This window comes from Solanum stenotomum, chromosome 4, assembly GCF_019186545.1.
Source record: "Solanum stenotomum isolate F172 chromosome 4, ASM1918654v1, whole genome shotgun sequence".
NCBI lineage: Eukaryota > Viridiplantae > Streptophyta > Magnoliopsida > Solanales > Solanaceae > Solanum > Solanum stenotomum.
In genome coordinates this window covers 2,220,250-2,241,467 of record NC_064285.1, presented here as the reverse complement: position 1 = coordinate 2,241,467, position 21,218 = coordinate 2,220,250, and the positions used below count along the sequence as shown (strand labels likewise).

The following is a 21,218-nucleotide window of genomic DNA, read 5'->3' as shown; positions in this document are numbered from 1 at the left end:
AATAAATTAATTTAAAGTGTTTTGTTAAATTAATTTTATTAATATTGTTTTGGATTCTAAATTTAATTATTGTTATTTTATATAATTATTTAACACTAAGGATAATATAAGAAAATGTATAAATCCCTTTTTCCTTTTTTACTGATAAAGTTTACTTGATTTGCTAAAATAAATAACTAATTGAAATATTTATTTTTAATATAGGAGAGAAGTAAAATGAAATATAGGGAGTACTCCATTGATTATAAAAAAAATTTAAAATTCTAAAAATATTTTGAATGATTTTTATAATACTCGTGATATTTAAATATATAATTTTTATTTTTTAAAAAATTATAGATTTTATATTCAAATTCAGAGTAAATGTTAGTTGATTTGAAATATTATTTTCTGAATCAAGGCACATAAATTAAACAATTAATGGTCAAAAATATATTTGAATTATCATTTTTTGCGAGTTTGATATATACATCAACTATTCAGTGTTTCTTTTATCTACCTGAACCACCACTCTCTTATTAAAACACACCTCAATGTTCAATTGATCATATTCTTTCTCAATTAATAATAGATGCATGTAAAGTCAATTCAGTATCGAGGTATGTTTTAATATATAAAAAAATTAGATACATGAATGAAATAATAGATAGTTGATATACAAAAGTCCAAAAGAGGAGAAAGTTTAAATAAATTTTTTATTATTAATTTTAAATTAAATAAATTCCATTTTTTTAAAAAAAAAACTTCTATAGTGAATTGTGATTCCCTTCATGTTATATAAATAGAACTTTTATGGTCCCTTTTATTGATAGTTATTGTTTGACACATTCAAAGTTGCAAACTACTCTATTCTGTTTGTAATAATTACACTTTATTGTGTTTGTTTTATTTCTGTGTTGCTTTTATGAGACATCACAATTCAATTTGAATTTTGATGGTGTCTAATAATTTTTTACTAAATTAAATGAACCTCCTAAGAGTAGATCTTAAGTTTTTCCTTTTTATTCAACGTCAGATACTTACATTATAATCTAATTAAATTTAAATATATAATTTGATGTGTGGTACTTGTATTATAATCCAATTAGCTTTGAGTTTACGAATTGTAGAGCTCATTTTGAAACAAAAATTGTTACATGACAGGTTGGTCTCTTACCTTCATAAAGTGAGATCCGTCCTTTTCAATTCCTTTGAGTTTCAATCTTGTGACTATACTCTCTAGACGTAGTGTTTCACGTGTTAGCTAGGCCGAGGGTAAAAATTATCAAGTAGCCAAGCCTATAGATATGATTAGGAATTAAGGAGTGACAATATTTATTTATTTTTGCAAAGAGCTACTTACAAAAACATTGCTTGATTAGAAGCAGCAACAACACTGTAATCCCATAAGTGAGATATGAAAAAGGTGTGTACGCAACCTTAACTCCTACCTTGAGAAGGTAGGGAGGTTATTTCCGATAATTACAAACATGAAACAATACATGCACAATATCAATAATGATTTTAAAATGTCACCTTAGGCTACATACATATAGAAGGCTAAAATACATTATTATCACATCATACTCATTAATTTCCTATAAAATAGGTTAAAAACAAACTGAAAAAAGATGTTTAGTAAGGCACAATAATAGAATCTATGAGATCTTGGAGTGGAGCCAGCTCCTTTTTGTCAATCAACCCAAATTCCTACAAAATAAACATTATATTATAAGAATTAACATCATAAATTATATAGATAAAGGATCAATGAAAACCATAAGAACAAATTATGCTGCATAATGAAGTTCTTGACATAATCAACATTTTCAAAGCAACGGGGAATCTGCTCAGTTAGTTGGCTACTTGAACTTTCACCTCGTTGGTGAGGGTTTGGATTTCCTACCTTGTGGCATCTACCATTTCCCCTTTCCGCTACCCCCAAATTTAACCGATAGACCGTAGACATATGCAATGACGATGTCTAAGACTTAGGAAGAAAGAAAATCCACTAACATGCACAAACAATAAAGGAAGTCCATTCAGGATCAATGATTTAGACGACTTACATGGGTGAAGAGTATGAAATGCTTGAAGCACGTATTCAAATGTGCTTCCTCCTTAAGACTCACAATCTTCTGAAAATGGGAGTGATAAATATGTGCATATACACGAAAGAGACGTTTGAATATTGTCTTGACAACATCCTTGAAGTTAGGTGGAAAAGGTGCACCTACAAAAACATAGCCCAATTGACAATGAGAAAAGGTAACATAGTATTGTCTGAACAACGAAAGCAGTTGATTTTAGTTAGCTAGAATTCCCCATCCAACTCAAAGCCACCTACTCCTACACATCCCCCGTCTTGGCTCCCAAGAGGTACGTTTTCAATTCACTCGAGATTACTCAATCCCTCCATTTTTATATAGAGACAAGAAGTTAATATGACTTGCATACTAGAAAGAAGGTTACATAGTCCAAATCAAATTGTTGAAAGAAACAGGACATTTTCAAACTTACGATCGTAACTAGAATACTGAGAACTTAGAAGAATCCAAAACAACTTCGACATTCCAAAATGAAAAAGTATGTCATATGAGTTGGGACTTGGGACAGAGAGTATGGTTTACATCTCCAAAATGACATTAAAACATGAGTCTGGAAGCTGTGTAATTAGTACTTACCAAGCCTTTGAGGAAATAAAGATTCATCATCCAATTGAGTTTCAATCCAGTCCATCAAATATTCAACATATTTCGGAGCAGAAACCTCAATAGGCTTCTTGATTTGTACACCATCAGCCCACCTATACTCATACCTGAAACACAATATATGAAGAAGCTAAGAATGGTGTAGCCTGTTGAAGAATACTCCGGATCAAATTTCCACCTAGCCTTATCCTAGTGTTAACGTTTTCTCATATATACTTGGGTTTTTTTGGAGTTAAATCGCAAAATGAAGGGAACATATTGTCACTTCTAATTATTTTGGTCAAAGCTGCATCAAGACATCTTTCTCAAGATTGCTGCACACTTGCAACGCACTACAGCAATGTTCATGAAGTTCTCAAACTGTTCCAGTTACGATGTTCTGGGCAGAGTATTACATGTCTGCAAAATCCTAGACCAAATGACTTAATGTCATGTCACGTAAGAAGACTGTTCAGATTAATTTCTAATAATAGATTAGGCAAGAATCAAGCACCCCCTTATAACTTGTGATTATCGGCAGGTAATTTGGAATAGAGGAAACTGCTGCGTTTTTCCATATCCCTGTGATTGAAAGCCACACAGATTCCACTGTTGGACAGTAGAATTCGAAGATGGTCCTTACGCTATTTGCAAGAATCAACTCCCATAACCAAGGACAACTTTAGTGAATGTATATAATAGAATCAACCTTGAAACAACTTATTTATAAAACATACTTGGGGCCTGCAGTCATTGTCGGGCAGTTTTCTGGCGTACAGAACTCAGTGAGGGTGCCATAAAGCAGATTCACCTGGTTGAAGAAATCTACAGCTGCATATTAAAGAATAAACAACCACCATTAAATTAAACTTGATCAGCTTACAGCAACAAGTAAGCAAACAGAATGTAACAAATGCAGCATTGGCTTCAAACAGAGAGTCACATAATACGCATCATCATAGCTACACATGATGAATATGGTACATTCCACCAGCAAATATTGGTGATGTGTGAAAATATTGCCTTATCCACAAGATGAGTGTTGCGGAGATGCGGATGTTAAGATGGATGTGTGGTCATACCAGATTAAATAAGATTAGAAATGATCACATTCGTCGGAGATGCAAGTAGCACAAATTTAGGATCAAAGGCGAAGAGGTTGCTTGATATGGTTTGGACATGTTCTACGTCAACCTATAGATGCACTGGTCCGTAGGTGTGAAACTATGGTAAGTGAAGGATTTAAAAGAGGACGGGGAAGACCTAAAATACATCGAAGGAAGTGGTTTCAAAGGACCTGCAATTACTTGGTATCAAAGAAGTGGTCTTGACACGGATAAGCATTACTAAGGACTTCATTCATGATACTCAGATAGGATCTACACAGTCCTTCAATAGGCCTTAGGCATTGCTTTAAGGTTAAGACCAGAGTTCAATAACACTTCTTTTGTTTGAGAATGAACCAAAGTTTAATCATGTTTTTATAGTATCTACATAAAAATTAGGTCTACGATAGAGATAGAGTTAATGTTTTGGTGAATGTGAAGTTTTACTAGTACAAAAGTAGGTTACATGACACCTCTTTAGGATTTGTATACTGAAAAGGTATAATAATAAATAGCAAGCAAAACTATCATTTCCAAAAAATGAACATAGTTTTAGGACAACTCAAAGAAATAAAGTAGATGGTCTCTGTTCTTTTTTTCCTACTTCCTTATAGCCCAAAGAGGAAAGGGGAGGATAGACTGAAGTTCTGGTTCCAGAAGTCGAGACTTTGGAGACCAAGAGTGCGTGAAAGTTTTACTCTGCAATTCAATTAAGATACCGAGTCGGGCAATCGCATTCCAATCATAGCAACAGCAGAAATAGAGGTAGTATTAACGTGCCAATGGATGCCCATCATTATGTATGAGTAAACAAGAGGAAAAAGGGAGAGAGGGGATGTACTATTGACAGCTAGCCATTCATTAATATCTTCCCCAGGAGGAAGCCTTACAGCCTCTCTCAAGTTTCCGCTGCCTAATGTAGAATCAATGTGCTGTCTTAATTGTGCGCCCTGCAACAAAGAAAACGATGAGCAAAGCAAGAAAGTTGACCCGTTCAGGACAAAAAATACTACATTTTTCTACTCATAATTCAATGGTTTAGATCAACTTGCAAATTAAAATAAAGACACAAGGGAAGAATGAATAACAAGCAAGAAGACTAAAGGAAAATGAAATTTTCACCATCAAGGATCTAAACTCTTAGCATGAGATACTTTAGATTTAGAACTAGCCAACTATATCAACTTTAACATGCCAAACTTTGAAGTTGGATGAGCTTCCAAAAGCTCCAAACAATTATATGTCAAATCATTTGAATTCATTAATTCGTTCTTATCCTGACAATTTTCGTGTCATGGATGCAAACTTGTTGCAGAATAATACTTCAAATTAGGAAGCAAGTCAACTTAGCTATAAACTTGTTGAATACATAATAGCATGCATAGCAAGGGAAGAATAGTCCAGTGAAAAAAGGCACTCCATCTCCTACAATGAGTTTGAGATCAGTCACCAAAGGTGCGGATGTGAAAAGTCACCAATGACCCTGAGGTTTAGTGTAGGGTATACCATGTCCAATAAAATCATAACAACAAGCATACAAATATGCAACTAAAAACATAGTTTTTTTCGTTTCAAAATTCAACTACTTAAAAGCTTATATTAGCACAAGAAAAATAATCAAGTAGAAATCGAAGCATGTTTTGAGGATTACAAAAAATCTAGTGTCCGTTTAAACTTAATTTTCTTGAAGATGTCTTTTGTTTGAACAAGTTTTAGAAATTGGTGGTATCAACATCAGCACGTGCAGCCAAACACTTAACATAGAAAAAGTAACTACCAAAAAACAAGACGAGAAAACAGCAACATTTCTTCTTAAACTAGGAAAGAGTATAACCTTACTCCCTGAGGGTGCACTCTTTTTGGGACGGAATGTTCTCTGATTCCTATAAACCAATAACAAATAAGGCATCAGATGAAAAATGCTATGTACCAATCCGCCAAATAGGATAGCAAAGCACACTTTTGAAATAAAACTAAAATAATGACAAGAAACATGATGCAAAGTATGCAATATTCTACAAGAAGGTTAAATGGAACAAGTAAACTTGAGAATTAATGTGATAGTCACCTGTTAAAAGATATAATTTATATGTGTTACCCTTTTATATTCACACGGTGATTACAATTATCGAGTAAGTTGGGCGTTAAAACAAAGCCAAGTTGGGCATTAAAACAAAACCGGGAGGACACATAGAGATAAAGAGATAGAGAAGACTTTGGCCACGTTTTCCATGACATATGAAACTTTCTATGGCTCAAAAAAGGAGATAAGTTATGAAGCATAGTTCTCTCTTCTTATACACAACAGAACTTCCAACCTCCCGTTAGATCTCTTCAAATAAAATCTATGTGGTCAAGTTTGATCCTTCTACAAAGTACAAACAATCTCTACAGTAGACAAATATATGCAAGCCATCCTTCCGTTTTGGCAAGTTCATCTCCAATTAAAAGAAAAAAAAGGGTAGGCGACTATTCACTGAATACAACACCAGATCAAATATTTGATCTTGAAATAGAAATAACTAAATATCCTAGATTTCTATACCAAAACAAGTGAAACTAACAGTATAATGGTAATATACATCAGCGGCGGAGCTAGCTTATGAGTTTCAGGTTCACATGAACCAAGTACCTTTGATAGCTGGTTAGATTCATGCAAGGATTAGTTATGTAGCTATTCATGTACTATTTTTGACTCCATCTTTTATCTTGCATATAATAATACATAGATGTTCCCATAACTTATACATGTATTAGGTATACAAGCTTCTAAATTGCAAACCAAATAACGAATTATTTTTATACATAGTAAAAGACTACTACCGAACATGGTATTACTTATGCATGATTTGATACATGAATAACTTACCTCCCAACCAACTACTAAACGACCACTAAGGGGTTATTTAGTTCATGGGATAAGGTGGATATCCCAGGACCTTCAACCAAACAAAGTATAACTTTAATCACAAACTTAATCCTAGATATCCCACCTTACCCCATCAAACTTGGTGTTATTAAATTAGTCCGAGGATTATAATCCCGGGATAACTTAGTCCACGAACCAAACAACCCCTATAGTAACTGGTTTCACAGTCACAAACTATTGTTTAGGATGATTCAATCGGTTATCTATAGTATTTTACCCGGAATTTCTCCATTTCCGTATATCTCTCTATAGTACTATGTTGGTGTATATTTCTATGAACTAAGGATCTATCAGAAACAATCTTTCTACCTCCAAGGTAATAGTAAGGTTTGTGTACACTTTACCCTACCCAGACCCCACTTTTGTGGGATTACACTAGATATATTATTGTTGACTGTGAAACCAGTTATTATTATATATTAACTTGAGTAATAATTTGTACGAATCCATAAACCTCAAATCCTGAATCTGCCTCTAAATATATACAAGTAAAGTATCCTCAATCCCACATGTAAAAGTTGTAAACCTAACAAATTTAGCTCCTAACAAATTTCAATCTCATGTAATGCACATACAAATATAGTGAATGAATTTAAACTCTTCTAAAAACTCATTCAAGGAGAAAATAAACAAACCTAAAATTCTACAACCAATAAAACATCAATGAAACAACAACAACAAAAAAAATCATAAATTCAGAAAAAAATGATCCAGATATCTTGCATCAATTCAAAATCATACCAAAAAAAAAAAAAAAAGGAAAAAACAGATGATTAATTTTACCTTCCAAGACCAAATAGACTCATTTTTTAAAAAAATTTATATATATGGAAATGGATTTCTAGAAAATGCTTTTTCGATTGGATTTTATTTTTTTTATTTTTTTGCAATGAGAAGAGAGAAATGGTGGCAAAAGAGAAAGATAGTGGAGAAAAAAAAGGGGCAGCGAAAAAGAAGCTGCCCAGATTTGAGAGGTTTATTTTATAATTTTTTACGGGCAGGCAATTTAATTTTCTATTTTTTTAAGTTGTTCGGTAATTATTTTGGATTCTCATACGGTGTTCAGTATTCATATTAGAGTATGAGTATTTTGAATTTGCACTGCATAAGACCTTATTCGGAAGAAAGCACTTCTTAACAAAGATTTTTCTATATTTAAGATTTATATTACGAGACCTCTAATGATTTATATTACGAGACCTCTAATTAAGAAATGAACATTTTTTTCTGGTTAGGATGATTATTTTTAGTTTTACTACATAGAAAAAATCGAAAAAAAGCTGTCTCCCACTGACTTTCTACTAAATAAAAGGAAATGAAAATTTGAGAAAAATGTTTTTGACATTTAACTTGACGTGATCGCATCTATGCATGTTTGTTCGACACATGGTTTCTTCATTTAGTGTCTCGGATTAAATTTGAATTCACGTATTTTTGAAGATAATGCTCTAACAGAATTCTCTTCATTCTCAAAAGTTCAAACTCAGGATTGAATTCTTCATTCTCGAAACTTCAAATTCAGAATCTTTGATGAAGTATAGAGGAATCTAAAATTTTGAATATTCGGGTACCACACTCCAAGGCTCGAGTTTGCATCTCTAAGGTGGTAAATATGAGCTTTAATCATTAGCACCACAAGGCATATTATTTCTAAGGGTGTCGCGCTTAATATTTATACATTTGATCACTGAAGATGGGACACCCTCTCAAATCTACATAAATCCGTCCCTAATCACCAGGGGCGGCTCAACGTAATTGGGGCCTAAAGAAAAATTTCAATTCGCGGCCTAAAATATAAATAAACTTCATATACGTATTTATTCAAAATTTATTTTTCTGCACTATTTAGATGAAAATTATTAGTATTTAATATTGTTTTTTCAGTTACTAGTTTTAAGTAAGATTTTATCAACTCAACATTGAAAAACATCATTTAAGTGAAGCAATTATTATATGTATTGTTAATATAATGCTATAAGTGATAAGTTGATAAATATTAAATAAAGATAAGAGTTAGACCATAAAATTTGACTCAAGAAGTTGATGACTTGGTATACCTCATATTAATATGCTTGTAGTAATGCTTGAAACTAAAATTTAAAAAGAAATAAAAAAGAATTTGTAATTCACTTTGTTCAACACTTTTCACTATTAATTCTTATTTTTAACAAAGTACAAAAGATGTTAAAGTGGATAAAATAATTTATTTTTTAAAACAATATACTTTTTTATCATAAATGATCAATTTTTTTTATAAAAATATTAACACATAATTTATTCTTCACAAAAATTTGGGCCCCCCAATAAGGCAAAGGCCTTACTTTCCAAAGCATAGAACCGGCCCTGCTAATCACAATTTATGTTGTTGGTTTCCTTTTAGTGTTTGTTTGGTTTGATGGATTGCTGAAATAATACTCGTATAAGGATTCAATGAGAAGTGACCTCAATCTTCAGATCCTATATGTGGCACACATATGAATCTTGCTGACGACTCTTTGGAAAAATATGTGCTTCTTTAAATACTTTATAAACTTTAATAAAATAATTCTCTATTGATTGAAATTAGTAATTCATTAATGAAGCATTCTAGATCGATTACTATGACTATATACCCTAGTGATCCCACATGATTCCATGAATGATCAATTCAATCCATGGGCTAACTAGATAGCTCTGAAAGTCTGAATTAGGAAGTGATACTAGCTCTCCCCTAGAATCACATATGTGGATTCTCCTTATACAGCGAATCATAAAAGTAGAAAAAAAATGTAAGTGAATAATTTAAAAGAATTAGAATAAAAAAAAATGGAAGTAGAAAAAAGGTGCCTTAGGAATATCTTCTGAATATGAAAAATTATTTATTCGTCAAATATTTTGAGTATAATTGATGTACATCATATGATCTTCTTTCTCAAATTTTAGTCTTTTTCTTCGAAAGATACAAAACTTAAATCTGAAAAGTAAGTGTCTGTGTTCAAATATTGTAAAAATTACTTATTTGTGTTAGATTTAAAAGTTAACACTTTTTAAAAAAAATTAGGTGACAAAATCTAAAACACTATTACTAAAATGTTGAGAAAGCTTGAAAATCCAATTGAATCTTGTTAATTTGGGTGGTTAGATTTATCTTTTTGTTGTTTTTTATCGATTAGTTATTTTCATGTTAAATTTTGATGTTAAAAGCATTTTTGCGAACAATTATAATGGTGATAATTGTGATAATAGGAAGTGAAAAAATTAAAAAATGAATTGTAATTGTAATTTTCATTTATATATATATATATAATTCTATCATTCTCATATTAGTAACAATATACCTTTCTTGAAGAATAAAAAAGGTAATATGACACAATGGTAACAAACAACTAAAGTAAAGTTCATAAAATTGCACATGGATGAAACTTAAATGTGAAAATAACTTTGGTCCCAAAATTTCAAGACTTCAATTACAAGACATTTCCCACTTCACTCAAACAAAATTCGAAGTTAAAAAAAAAAGATTTGCTACAACTAGGTCTTTTTTAGTCATCCTCCTCAATAATTATTGATTGAACCTTAAAGATAAAGTTTGCATCTTGTGTGTCATGATTCATATACATTACTACCATCTACATTTTTTAAAAACTATTAACTCACCTAAAAACTAATTAGATATAATTTTTTAATAAAAAGTGAGACCAACAACTTATAAAATAAGATAAAATAAGATAATCTACTTTATCATACCAAGTTATAAAATATTAATTTTATAATATATTCATATAGTAATATAATATTTAATAGTGTAATATAAAAGAGATAAAAAATCATGAAATCTCGTATCGATACTTCAATTGATGAAATATTTGGATTTATTTCCATTAAGTTTAAACCGTGCTAGACAGAGCTGAAAGCACTAAAAGAAGGATTGACGAGACGAAGTTGTTACTTATGACTTGCTAGTTATCTATCGTACTAGCTTCATTGAATATGTCGAATTGCACTCTATATAAGGAGTCGATTCGCATCCTTGTTGAACAGAGCGGAAATCATCAAGGAAAGGACTGACAAACTTGTTACTTATGTACCACTAACTGTCTATCATACTAACTTCATTGGATATGAAAACCTCAATTATATATAAGGAGACGATTCACCTTGTCTAACAATTATGTAAGCGAGAAGTATTTGATCGAGAAAACCTCCTTACTCAGTATATGTGTTGATGAGATGTAACTAATTATTCTATGAAATCAGTCGAGATCGATATAAACAAGCTAAACCTCATGAGAGGTACTAGTCGAGATACACACACAAATTGACTCAAATATCACCGAAAAGTGCCATATCAAGAAAGCTCCTTCTGTCAATATATGTGCTGATGTGACGTAGCCAATTACTATGTGAAATCAATCGAAAAATACATATAAACTAACTCGATAAAAAATACCAAATATCCCATATAACTAATTGAGATATACTCAAACTGACTCGAACATCACAGTCATACGAAATTTGAAAATGTTACATCATTGAACCATGGACCACAACAAGACATAATTTACCTCTCCCCACTCCTTAAGGTCCCCCATATTATCATCTCTTTCTTCTTCAACCCCACACTTCTTTATTCCCATGTCCCAATGCTTCCTTTTAGCTTAATCTCTCCATTAACTCATCCAAATTTCTACTAATTCAACCTCAAAAATCTCCATTTTTAAGCTAATGGAGGTACTAATCAAACTTAATCAACCCCCTTAATGATAATTATCCAAAACCCTAGATCTGTCCCCCTATTAGGTAACTCCAACAACTTTTGCTCTCTATATCTCACACACTGAAAGTCTGAAACACCTTTATATTAACTCCAGTTGTGATAATAATTTCTGGGTACAGCTTTTTTTGGTGAATTGTGAAGTGGGTATTTGGGGATTTTTGTTCTTTTTTAGGTGGGAGATGAGTATGGCGGCGGAGAATGGGTACAGACCGCCATTCACGGCGGTGCAGTGGCAGGAATTGGAGCATCAAGCAATGATATATAAGTATTTGGTGGCGGGTATTCCTGTGCCGGCGGACCTTGTTGTACCTATACGACGTAGCTTTGAATCCATTTCAGCGAGGTTCTTTCATCATCCTAGCTGTATGTATCTCTTTCTAGTTTGTTCTGGTTGCCAATTTTTTTCCCAGTAATTTTGGTATTGACCAGCTTGCATGCAAAGATGGATCCAGATTTAAGCTTGTTGGGTTGTAATCTTTAAAGTTCTTTAGCATTTAATTCATTGTATTGTTAAAGTTATGTGATAAAAATCTTATCTTTATTGAAAATTTTGATTTTTTTTTCATTAGATATCATCTTCTAGGCTAAAAAGATACTGGGTTCTTCCTATCTGTTAAACCTTGATAGACAGAGTTATCCGGTACTTGTGCTGGAAAGTTGGGCGCAAGTTGGCTCGGACACCATCATTATCCAAAAGAAAAATACTGGGTTTGAAATAAACTAAATCTGCTTCTCACTAGATTATAACATAGTGTTTAGACTAATAGGAAGAGATCATATGTTTTTTTTCTCATTTTAACCGAGGACATTCCTCTATTCATTTTGTAAGTTAGCTTGTTTGTTTATTATAGTTCTTTCTTTTAGCTTCTTTCAGTTAAGTAGTATGATGGAAAAGTCTGCATTTCTGAAATGGAAATTTAGTATGGTTTGATAATGAAATTGGAGCATGTAGATAAAGTCATAAAGATAACTCTTTTGTCATTGTTTCCTTTTTGGCTCAATATTTTGTTAAGGCAGCATTGGCGGAGGCAAGATTTTCGCCAAAGGGTTCATTGTCTACTATATATATATATATAAAAGTTGACTTTGTATATACAATGTGATTTTCTTGTGAACCACTTCTTCCCCGGTAGCTCTGTCCCTGTAAGGATAGTTCCTATTGGTAGCCATTCATTTTGTTTTCATCTCATTCCACTTCCTTGTTTGAAGATCTGCTGATCCATTCATTTCAGCATATTTCTGTAATTAGTTATTGTAGGGGAAACATTTATTTCTTTTATTCGTTGGGTAGGACTGCAGGATAAGCCGATTTTGGGTTTGAGTAGGTTGCTAATTTATTCTAAATATGTGANAACTTGATTTTCTTGTGAACCACTTCTTCTCCGCTAGCTCTGTCCCTGTAAGGATAGTTCTTATTGGTAGCCATTCATTTTGTTTTCATCTCATTCCACTTCCTTGTTTGAAGATCTGCTGATCCATTCATTTCAGCATATTTCTGTAATTAGTTATTGTAAGGGAAACATTTATTTCTTTTATTCGTTTGGTAGGACTGCAGGATAAGCCGATTTTGGGTTAGAGTAGATTGCTAATTTATTCTATGGAAAAGGGTCAAAAATGCCCCTGAACTATGTGAAATAGACCACTTATACCCTCCGTTACATTTTAGGATAAAAAATGCCCCCGCTGTTACCCTAAGAGACCACAATTACCCTTAAAACTTAACGGAAGTGATGTGGCAAGCCACATGGCACTAAATTCGCCACCTAGGCTTGCCAACTAGGATACCCACTAAAATTTTTGACCCAATTAATAATTCAATCCTAACCCATTTTTGTTGGATCAACCCACAAAAATATAAAAATCTTTTGCTTCCCTTGCTTATTTACAACTTCATCAATTAGGTATTACTTCGATTTATTCCCTGCTTTTTTATAACTTCATCAATGTACATATATGTTTGCCTTCATAAACTTTGGGGCGTTTACAACTCCTTAAAGAAGCAGCAAATTAGTGTACCTTCTCCTCGTCAATTTTGGCGCAATGTATAATATTGGGTTTGAAACAGAACATGTGGACTGCAGATGGAACAGTCAGTTCAACCTCATAGCTACAACCCAAGCTTGAGGTATAAAGACGACCATGAGATTTCGCTTTAGCTTTGAAATCAATCCCGATGATCACAAAAATGGGTTAGGATTGAATTATTAATTGGGTCAAAAATTTTAGTGGGTATCCTAGTTGGCAAGCCTAGGTGGCGAATTTAGTGCCATGTGGCTTGCCACATCACTTCCGTTAACTTTTAAGGGTAATTGTGGTCTCTTAGGGTAACAGCGGGGGCATTTTTTATCCTAAAATGTAACGGAGGGTATAAGTGGTCTATTTCACGTAGTTCAGGGGCAATTTTGACCCTTTTCCGTTTATTCTAAATATATGACGTGTTGGACTATACTTTTGCGCTTCTGTATCGTACAATAATGTAAGAGGCGGCATGTTAGTGCTTTTGTAGAGGCTTATCTGGTGTCTATTTTGGTTTTATGCCATAATTTATAAGTAATTTATATTTCAATGTCTGTGGAGTGAATAAATTTCAATCTCTATTCTGGTAAAACTCGTATCTGCTGGAGTTCCGACTGCGGACAACTCAATCAAATGTAGTAAAATGTTCTCTTTTCGTGCTATGCTCTTCTTTTTTAAGGGGTCTGAGGGAGGGGTGTTGCAGCCCTACTGTGTTTGCTAAATATGAAGCTTATTAGTTTGTATCTTGTGCTGTCAGTGGGTTATTGCTCCTATTATGGGAAGAAGTTTGATCCTGAGCCAGGAAGGTGTAGAAGGACAGATGGAAAGAAGTGGAGGTGCGCCAAAGATGCATATCCTGACTCAAAGTATTGCGAGCGGCACATGCATCGAGGCCGCAACCGTTCAAGAAAGCATGTGGAATCTCAATCGACTGCCCAGTCCTTGTTGACTAGTATGTCACATAATACTACTGGGAGCAGCAAAACAAGTGGAAACTTCCAACGTAGCAGTAGTGGCAATTTCCAGCGTAGCAGCAGTGAAGGCTTCCAGAACACGCCACTATATTCTGCTGCTAATACTGAAGGACCAAGTTATGGAAGTGCCACAACAAAGATGCAGATGGAGCCTGCCACCTATGCAGTAGATAGCAAGGGGTATGGGTAAATATTCTTTGTTCTCTATGTTTCCTCTTATCCTGAGATGCATTTTCTCTGATGGTCATCTTTAATTACTTGTTACCTTAGAAGAAATCTGAAGTAGTTGGCATTTACCAAGTGAAGAGGATCTTCCTGCATTGAATTTGGTCTTTGACTGCACAAGTGATGTTCAATACTGGTTACATGTGAAAAGGCTTGCTTCTATGATCTGTGCTTTATGTTACCGATTAAAGATAAAAATGTTACATTCAAATCTTTTACATTCGGAAGGATTCTAAATAGGACATGTTGGACTATATCCACCTTTTCCCCCTCTGTTAAGCTTAACTTCCAAATGGTAAACAGAATTTGGCGTCCTAACTCTGGATTATGTTTCAGATACACGGTGATCTTTTATTTCTAACTATAGTGATCTAGTAAGTGATATTCTGTTTAGGTAATTATGACCTGAGTCTTCCACCTAAAGTATTCTGCATGGTAGAATTGGTTATGCTACTACAAGGAGTCATTCATACTTCTTTTGTGTCATAATTTTCTGCCTCTTTTTCTTTTGACATGCTTGATTCTTTGGAGTTCATTTTGCATTCTTAATGAAGTAGTAAGAAGATAGTTGAGAACAAACTTTTGTCATTTAAGAAACTTTGTCCTTTCAGACCTTATATCTCAGATAAGAAGAAAGGCATTGTTTGGTCTTTAACTATTGTGGTGTATAGTGTTTGGTACCATAGGTAGGTCCATCCTACTCATGTCATACTATTATTGAGTGCGATGCTGCAGTTAAATCTGTCTAATACGCTCTCCTGTCTTTCGAGAAATAAGTGGTGTAACTTGAAACTAGACTACATGACTTGTAAAATAAGAATTTGGTAAAACATATTAAATTATTGAGATAGCAAATTGGGCTACACTTGTGTAACATCCAGTTTCATGAAATTCAAATTGGCAACACAGGTATTTCCATGGAATGACTGCTGATGCTGATGAGCAGAATTTCTCTCTCGAAGCTTCGGCAGGCACGAGAAGTTTAGGGATGGGATCTAACACAGACAGCATGTGGTGTCTGATGCCTCCACAACTTCCCTCAAGCCCCATGGTGAAACCAAAAAATGATTCACAGTTGCTAGATAGCTCGCGACAAATCCGAATGCCTAATCCATTCGAGCCTATGAATGATACAACTATTTCGGGACAACACCAACATTGCTTTTTCAGCAGTGACATAGGCTCTCCCGGGACAGTAAAGCAGGAGCAACGTTCAATGCGCCCTTTCTTTGACGAATGGCCTACAACTAAGGAATCATGGTCCAATCTTGATGATGAGGGATCCAACAAAAACAATTTCTCCACTACTCAGCTGTCCATATCCATTCCTATGGCTCCTTCTGACTTCTCTTCAAGGAGTTCTTGTTCCCCAAACGGTGAGTTAACATCCTCGAGCAACCTTTTTATCCAATTAAAGTCGCATTCTATAGCAAGACAGCCATGACTTTTGATTTTGCATCGCGTGCAGATGCTTGAGGAATGCTACCATTGCAATAAACAGTTTCCGGTGCTGTGCTGAGAACAGATATGCTAGTCAAATTCTCATCAGTACGAGTCAAGGGAATGAACCCCCGCCCCGGATGTCAAAGTTACCTCTTCAGTTGCTGGAGAACATCCTGGTACCTATGCATGTCTTATGGTGTTTAGATGGTTTACAAGACAATTGCAGCCAGTTTTCGCCGTATAACGAAAATAAATGTACTTTGCCTGTCTTCACTTTCTGGATTCCAGTTTAAAGATTGCAAATCATGTAATCTAGTTTCAAATAAGCTGATGATATTTTAGTCACCAAGTTCTTATTCTGTGTATCCTTTATTTGGAATTTCTCATCTTTAGATGATGTTTGTTTGCCAATTTCTTAGATTGTGTCGTTTTCTGTAGTTACATCATACTACTCATCAACAATTTGAACGATAAACTTACAAATAAAGTATAGCACATAATAGAGCTATTATGAAAAAGTAAAAGAAAGGATAACATAGAATTATTAAAAAGTAAACATAGACAAAATGGGGGAAAAGAAAGCAAATGGCATGATTACATCAATTTGATCATTACAGAAAAAATGAGACTTAATTGTTATATAACATTATATTCAAAATGACATGATTACATCAAATTGATTTTATTGTTACATAACATTATATTCAAACTAATGATAATACAATACAAGTAACAACCATACAAACAAGATGTAAACAATCTCCAATCATCACTTTGCTTGCATAATAAAATCCTTAAAATCATGCAAATTAGCAATTGAACCAACTGGAAAATTAGCACTTCCAAATTTGTCACTCAACTCTTTAACTCTATTATGAACTTGTTTATCCTCCAGTAATCTCTTAATCCCTTGTATAATCTCATTCTTCTTAACCTTTTTCAACCCAATATTTTCTCTAATTGATGATACCATATAACCAATCTTGAGATGACACACAATTGATTTTGCATTATAAAAATTGTCACCTCTAATTGGCCATGCCAATAAAGGTACCCCTTGTCCAATCGCTTCCATAGTCGAATTCCATCCACAGTGAAACAAACATCCGCCAGTCGAGGGATGACTTAAAATCAACAATTGTGGGGCCCATCCATGTATAATCAAACCCCTATTCCCAACTTTATTTTCCAAACCATTAGGATAATAATCTTGATTCTTGGAAATTACCCATATGAAATTTTGACTTGATAGCTCTACTAGTGCCTTTGAAATTTCTTCATGTTCTTGTAAAGTTGGTAAAAGTTCACTACCAAAAGAGATGTAAATTACTGAATTTGGTGATTTTGTGTTTAGCCAATTGAGTACTTCATCTTCTGAATAATTTGATTTTTGACTTGAATTATTAATTGTTCTAATTTCTTTGTCATGTATTAGGGATTTTGTGGATGTAAGTGACCAGAATTTTTCTGGTAGAAGGCCAATTCCATAAATTGGAAGTCTGGTTTGTTTGGCTAAATATTCCAAGAATGTATGTTCTAGTACATCATATGTGTTCACAAGAATGGCACTTGTAACCTTTACCTGTTAAAGAAAAAAAAAAAAGAAATATGAAGACATAATTATGATTGGGATAAAATATCAGAAACACATTTAAACTATGGTGAAATTGTCGACTATACATTTAAACCACCAATAAAAAGTCATTATACAACTAAAGGTGTAACCTAGTGACTAATGAAATGGTTGATAATCATGAGGTCTCGGTTCAAAATTAAGCAAAGACAAAAACACATTAGGTGATTCTTCCTATCAGTCCTAGCCTTGGTGGACAGAGTTACCTAGTACATGTTGTTGGTGGGGGTGGCTGATATCTCGTGAAATTAGTCGAGGTACGGGAAAGCTGACCCGTACACCACGATCATATAAATGAAGTCATCATTTTTTCGCTGAATTTTCATTGAAAAATATCTAGTGGCTATACCCACAAATGTTATGTTTTCATACGAAAAAATTAGAAAGTTACCCTCTATTTTAATGAAAATGTGTCTTTTCAGTGAGCTAGTTCGTTGAAAAAAGAGTAAAAACCATAACACAAATTTCCACTGAGAAAATTCTTTGTTTCTAGTAGTGAAACGTACTATGAAGGGTGATGGCGGGGGTGGGGGACTATGACCTTTCTGAACTTATTTTTTTTCGAAGTTTGTTATTTAAATGGTAAGTTTAAAGTTAAATATTATAAAGTATAATATTTTCTTAAAAGTAATAATATAGAGTAAAAAGAAAAATATGTCGCGTAAATTAATATTAATTACCTCTTGGACCCAAACTGGCTCATCACCAGGTTGTGTTGGAAAAGATTTCTTCTTTGTACCAATTAATGGTTCCTCTGATGAGTTATAGTATCTCCTTACTATATCACCATAATCCATGCCCATTTCATCGGGTAAACCCGGAAGAAACCGGGTTTCACCTGATAGGCGGATAACAAATATTATTAGTTACGTAATATTTATTTATTTTTATGCAAAACATAGATATATCATATGTAGTTATTTCAGTGTATATACAAATATTACCCTAATAATTACATCGTAGAGATACAGATGTTTCTAAAAAGCCTTCAACTCAAGTAACACATATAGAGGTAAAACAAGACATAACAAATAATAGAGAGCGTAGTATACCATACAGACTAGAATAATATGATAGGTAGTAGGCTCCAAAGGAGGACCCACCCCTCTATGTGGGTGTGCACGTGCACCCATTAACTTTGAAAAAAATCATGTATATATATATATATATATATATNAGTTACCCTCTATTTCAGTGAAAATATTTAAATGGTAAGTTTAAAGTTAAATATTATAAAGTATATTATTTTTTAAAATAATAATAATATAGAGTAAAAAGAAAAGTATATCGCGTAAATTAATATTAATTACCTCTTGGACCCAAACAGGCTCATCACCAGGTTGTGTTGGAAAAGATTTCTTCTTTGTACCAATTAATGTACCAATTAATGGTTCCTCTGATGAACCATAGTATCTCCTTACTATATCACCATAATCCATTGCCATTTCATCGGGTAAACCCGGAAGAAACCGGGTTTCACCTGATAGGCGGATAACAAAGATTATTAGTTACGTAATATTTATTTATTTTTATGCAAAACATAGATATATCGTATGTAGTTATTTCAGTGTATATACATATATTACCCTAATAATTACATCGTAGAGATATATATATATATACAGATGTTTCTGAAAAGCCTTCAACTCAAGTAGCACATGTAGAGGTAAAACAAGACATAACAAATAATAGAGAAAGCGTAGTATATACCATACAGACTAGAATAATATGATAGGTAGTAGGCTCCAAAGGCGGACCCACCCCTCTATGTGGGTGTGCACGTGCACCCGTTAACTTTGAAAAAAATCATGTATATATATATATAGAGGAATATCTATCTTGAAAAACTGACAGAAATTAGGACAGAAATTAGGATATAATTAACAGTGCACCCATGAAAAGAATAGGAGTGTCAATGTGCTACTAGTACAAAATAATGTTAGTACTATCTACCCATCAAGCCTACCCCATAGGAGAGCGAGATAACATTGAACTATTTTCTAACTTTCTACCCTAACTTGTGACTCAATAAATATTAGATCATGTAATTAGGATTTGACTATTAAAAGTTAGATTCATCGATAAAATTTAAATTCTGAATGCGCTAACCTGGTATGATGAACTCTACATCAGCTTTCCAAGCAGCATAATCCATAGCAAGTGAAGCAGCACTAAAAGGGGAAAATGCCACAATAGGCACTTGAAATTTGGTGAAAACATCTCCAAAATATGGCAAAATCATTATATCAACTATAGCACAAACAATTTTCAACTTATTATTTTTAGTCACATTATTATTATTTTTACAATAAGATGTTAAAATTGATTCTACACCTTGTCTCATTTGCTTGTAATGCATCATAATTGGCTGCGGGTCGAATTTAATTTCGGGGCGGGGAGGGGGCGGTATTGGGGCATCAACATCCGTTACGCTAACTAAAGGATGGTGCACCAGGGAAGAGGAAATGGAAGAGGAGCTATCGGACGATAGAATAAATGTAGTTTTGAAATTAAAAGATGAGAGTTTTTTGCAAAGCTCAGTTAAGGGCAAGACATGGCCTTGCCCAAAAAATGGGACTACTAAAATCTCTCCAATAGCATTCTCCATGTTGTTTATGAAATTTGATTAGTTTTTTCGTATTTATTCTTAAGAGAAAAACCTCGAATTTTCTTCTGTGAGTAACGATGTGATGACACGTATAAGATTATGTGTCGAAAAGTAAGAAACAAGTGTCACTTGCTAGGTGTATAGATTCATGCATGCAAATTCCACTTGTACTATATTGTATTTTCTAGTGTTGTAACGCATGCATTCTGGCACAAACTTCTTAGCAAGGATGAAGTAAGCCATTGGTGTCTTGTTTTATGAGATTTGTGCCACAAATTATTGACAGTTTTAAAAATATTTCTATACTCGATAACTTAGATACATAATAAGTGGTTTCAAACTCTAGTAGGAACATGAGATCTTTAATAAAAAGCCGAGAGAAGTGTCGGAAACACCCCTAAAGCGAGAATTTAGAAGTGTATTTCACTCATGTTGCAAGATCTCGGATGTATGTAAGTTCAGTTAGTCAAGTAAATAGGTGTTTTTGAGGTTGTTGATAGTTAAGGGATGAAGCTAATAATTCACATCGAGTTTAGGGGTGTTTTTCAGCAGTTCTCTCTATTTTTTCTGTTTTAATTTGATTGCCTTGTTTTGACTTAACACTGAATTTAAGAAAGTATTCAAGACTTTTGAATCTTGTAATCTTAAACTAAAGATACGAATAATATCGCCTAAAAGATCGTTTAATCTAGTAGTCATAATCACATCGACTGTAATGAAAAGTTGAAATTAAAGAATTGTCACTAAAGAAATGAAACATTTTTTGAAACTGACTTGAAAAGAAAGTGGACTAACAAATTGAAACGGGAGGAGTTTTATAATTGTAAGTATTTTGATGAATACAATATTAATTTGGATA

General features: G+C 33.4%; 3 protein-coding genes across 5 annotated transcripts; 1 reads left to right on the top strand and 2 right to left on the bottom strand.

The window, feature by feature from the left end:
- Window positions 1–1,410: 1,410 nt before the first annotated feature.
- On the bottom strand, window positions 1,411–7,646 carry LOC125863236 (MOB kinase activator-like 1A). 2 transcript variants are annotated; one of them, XR_007446116.1, is made up of 8 exons: window positions 7,488–7,646; window positions 5,610–5,658; window positions 4,617–4,725; window positions 3,407–3,500; window positions 2,664–2,797; window positions 2,049–2,212; window positions 1,532–1,689; window positions 1,411–1,471 (listed from the first exon to the last, which is right to left on the bottom strand). XR_007446116.1 is itself a non-coding variant. In XM_049543413.1 (7 exons), exons 1-7 carry the CDS (start codon window positions 7,508–7,510, stop codon window positions 1,615–1,617), a joined length of 648 nt encoding a protein of 215 aa, XP_049399370.1. In that variant the 5' UTR covers window positions 7,511–7,646; the 3' UTR covers window positions 1,411–1,614. The 2 variants fall into 2 exon arrangements, 1 of the variants encoding a protein (XP_049399370.1); XM_049543413.1 differs by having other exon boundaries at window positions 1,411–1,689.
- Window positions 7,647–11,258: 3,612 nt separating this feature from the next.
- LOC125863048 (growth-regulating factor 4-like) lies at window positions 11,259–16,528 on the top strand. Of its 2 annotated transcripts, none has more exons than XM_049543190.1 (4): window positions 11,259–11,823; window positions 14,234–14,636; window positions 15,585–16,051; window positions 16,144–16,528. In XM_049543190.1, exons 1-4 carry the CDS (start codon window positions 11,640–11,642, stop codon window positions 16,149–16,151), a joined length of 1,062 nt encoding a protein of 353 aa, XP_049399147.1. In that variant the 5' UTR covers window positions 11,259–11,639; the 3' UTR covers window positions 16,152–16,528. The 2 variants fall into 2 exon arrangements, with proteins under 2 accessions (XP_049399147.1, XP_049399148.1); XM_049543191.1 differs by having other exon boundaries at window positions 11,262–11,823; window positions 14,234–14,630.
- A 359-nt stretch (window positions 16,529–16,887) lies between these two features.
- Window positions 16,888–20,359, bottom strand: LOC125863063 (scopoletin glucosyltransferase-like). Its single transcript, XM_049543209.1, has 3 exons — window positions 19,861–20,359; window positions 19,062–19,231; window positions 16,888–17,700 (listed from the first exon to the last, which is right to left on the bottom strand). The coding sequence occupies exons 1-3, from the start codon at window positions 20,357–20,359 to the stop codon at window positions 16,888–16,890; spliced, it is 1,482 nt and encodes a 493-aa protein (XP_049399166.1).
- Between the last annotated feature and the right edge of the window lie 859 nt (window positions 20,360–21,218).

Bases quoted from the DNA above. Each gene is read 5' to 3' on its own strand.
- LOC125863048 (XM_049543190.1), top strand. From the start codon at position 11,640: ATGAGTATGGCGGCGGAGAATGGGTACAGACCGCCATTCACGGCGGTG. The intron at 11,824-14,233 runs GTATGTATCTCT...TTGTGCTGTCAG, and splicing joins GTTCTTTCATCATCCTAGCT to TGGGTTATTGCTCCTATTAT. The intron at 14,637-15,584 runs GTAAATATTCTT...TTGGCAACACAG, and splicing joins GTAGATAGCAAGGGGTATGG to GTATTTCCATGGAATGACTG.
- LOC125863063 (XM_049543209.1), bottom strand. From the start codon at position 20,359: ATGGAGAATGCTATTGGAGAGATTTTAGTAGTCCCATTTTTTGGGCAA. The intron at 19,232-19,860 runs GTTAGCGCATTC...TCCGCCTATCAG, and splicing joins TGTAGAGTTCATCATACCAG to GTGAAACCCGGTTTCTTCCG. The intron at 17,701-19,061 runs GTAATTAATATT...TTTCTTTAACAG, and splicing joins AGCCTGTTTGGGTCCAAGAG to GTAAAGGTTACAAGTGCCAT.
- LOC125863236 (XM_049543413.1), bottom strand. From the start codon at position 7,510: ATGAGTCTATTTGGTCTTGGAAG. The intron at 3,501-4,616 runs GTACATCCCCTC...TTTAATATGCAG, and splicing joins TGAATGGCTAGCTGTCAATA to CTGTAGATTTCTTCAACCAG. The intron at 1,690-2,048 runs GTAAGTCGTCTA...TTTATTTTGTAG, and splicing joins ATTTCATACTCTTCACCCAT to GAATTTGGGTTGATTGACAA.